Source organism: Acanthisitta chloris, unplaced genomic scaffold (assembly GCF_000695815.1).
Source record: "Acanthisitta chloris isolate BGI_N310 unplaced genomic scaffold, ASM69581v1 scaffold8427, whole genome shotgun sequence".
In the NCBI taxonomy this organism is placed as follows: Eukaryota; Metazoa; Chordata; class Aves; order Passeriformes; family Acanthisittidae; genus Acanthisitta; species Acanthisitta chloris.
Genome location: NW_008683122.1, coordinates 20921 through 21727, shown reverse-complemented (window position 1 = coordinate 21727; position 807 = coordinate 20921). Strand labels below are relative to the sequence as shown.

At 47.2% G+C, this 807-nt stretch overlaps 1 protein-coding gene across 1 annotated transcript in view; it reads right to left on the bottom strand.

Annotated features, from left to right (window-relative positions):
* Window positions 1-692: 692 nt before the first annotated feature.
* Window positions 693-807, bottom strand: part of LOC103806115 (b(0,+)-type amino acid transporter 1-like) — a gene marked incomplete at its 3' end in the record, with an annotated part of 5990 nt that continues 5875 nt past the window's right edge. Inside the window, 1 exon segment of the mRNA XM_009078789.1 lies at window positions 693-804. Within this exon segment, the coding sequence (XP_009077037.1) occupies window positions 693-804 (112 nt within the window).

Sequence of the window (807 nt, the reverse complement as noted above, 5' to 3'; positions counted from 1 at the left end):
TATAAATATAAACCTGGTTTTGTATGTGCGTACCTACTGGGAATACGTGCTGAATTTACTGGTTGGACCAGGGAGGAGGGAGCTGCAGCAGCCTGACCTCTGCTGGGCTACTAGATTTCATCACACCTAACAAACCCAATTATACCCCAGCTAGGGAAGCTGTAAGGCTTAGTGTCAACTCATAATTACTATGAAGCTTAAAGAGCAGAGATATCCTATGCTGCATCTGAGCTGGACTACTCATGGGAAAGCTGGAACACCCCAGAGACCATCCTGTGTAGTCAGTATAGCAGCAAAGGCAGCTGGCCAGAGCTGGGCTACCCTCTCAGTGTGAGCAAGGGTGCCTTCCTCCAGGCATGGCCCCTCCCTGGCAGGGATATTCCCTAGGTCACCCCACAGCCTCTGCCTGGTGCTCCAATGCAGCAGTATTTCATCGGTTAATTTAGAAGCTGTTCTTAAACTCAGGCTAGATGTGATTATATATCTCTCTGAAAGTACCTGACTGAAGAAGAAAGTCCAGAGATAACATTACTTCTGAAAAAGATAGGGACGAAAATCTTTGAGCAAGGAACAAACCATTGAAGAGTTATTGCTCTGCCAGCTGAACATACACTGTGTTTTCCTCTCTGCTTTAGTGTCACAAGAAGGTAAAGTTGCTCAAAGCAAACCAGACCCCATTTTTTTGTGCTTACCATATGGCCTTCTCTTGCAGCAATGTAGCACACACGGCCTCCACTGAAGAACGTGCCGTTCGATGAACCAAACGTAGACAGTGCCACTGACAGGGAGATAAGCCATGCCCAGCTG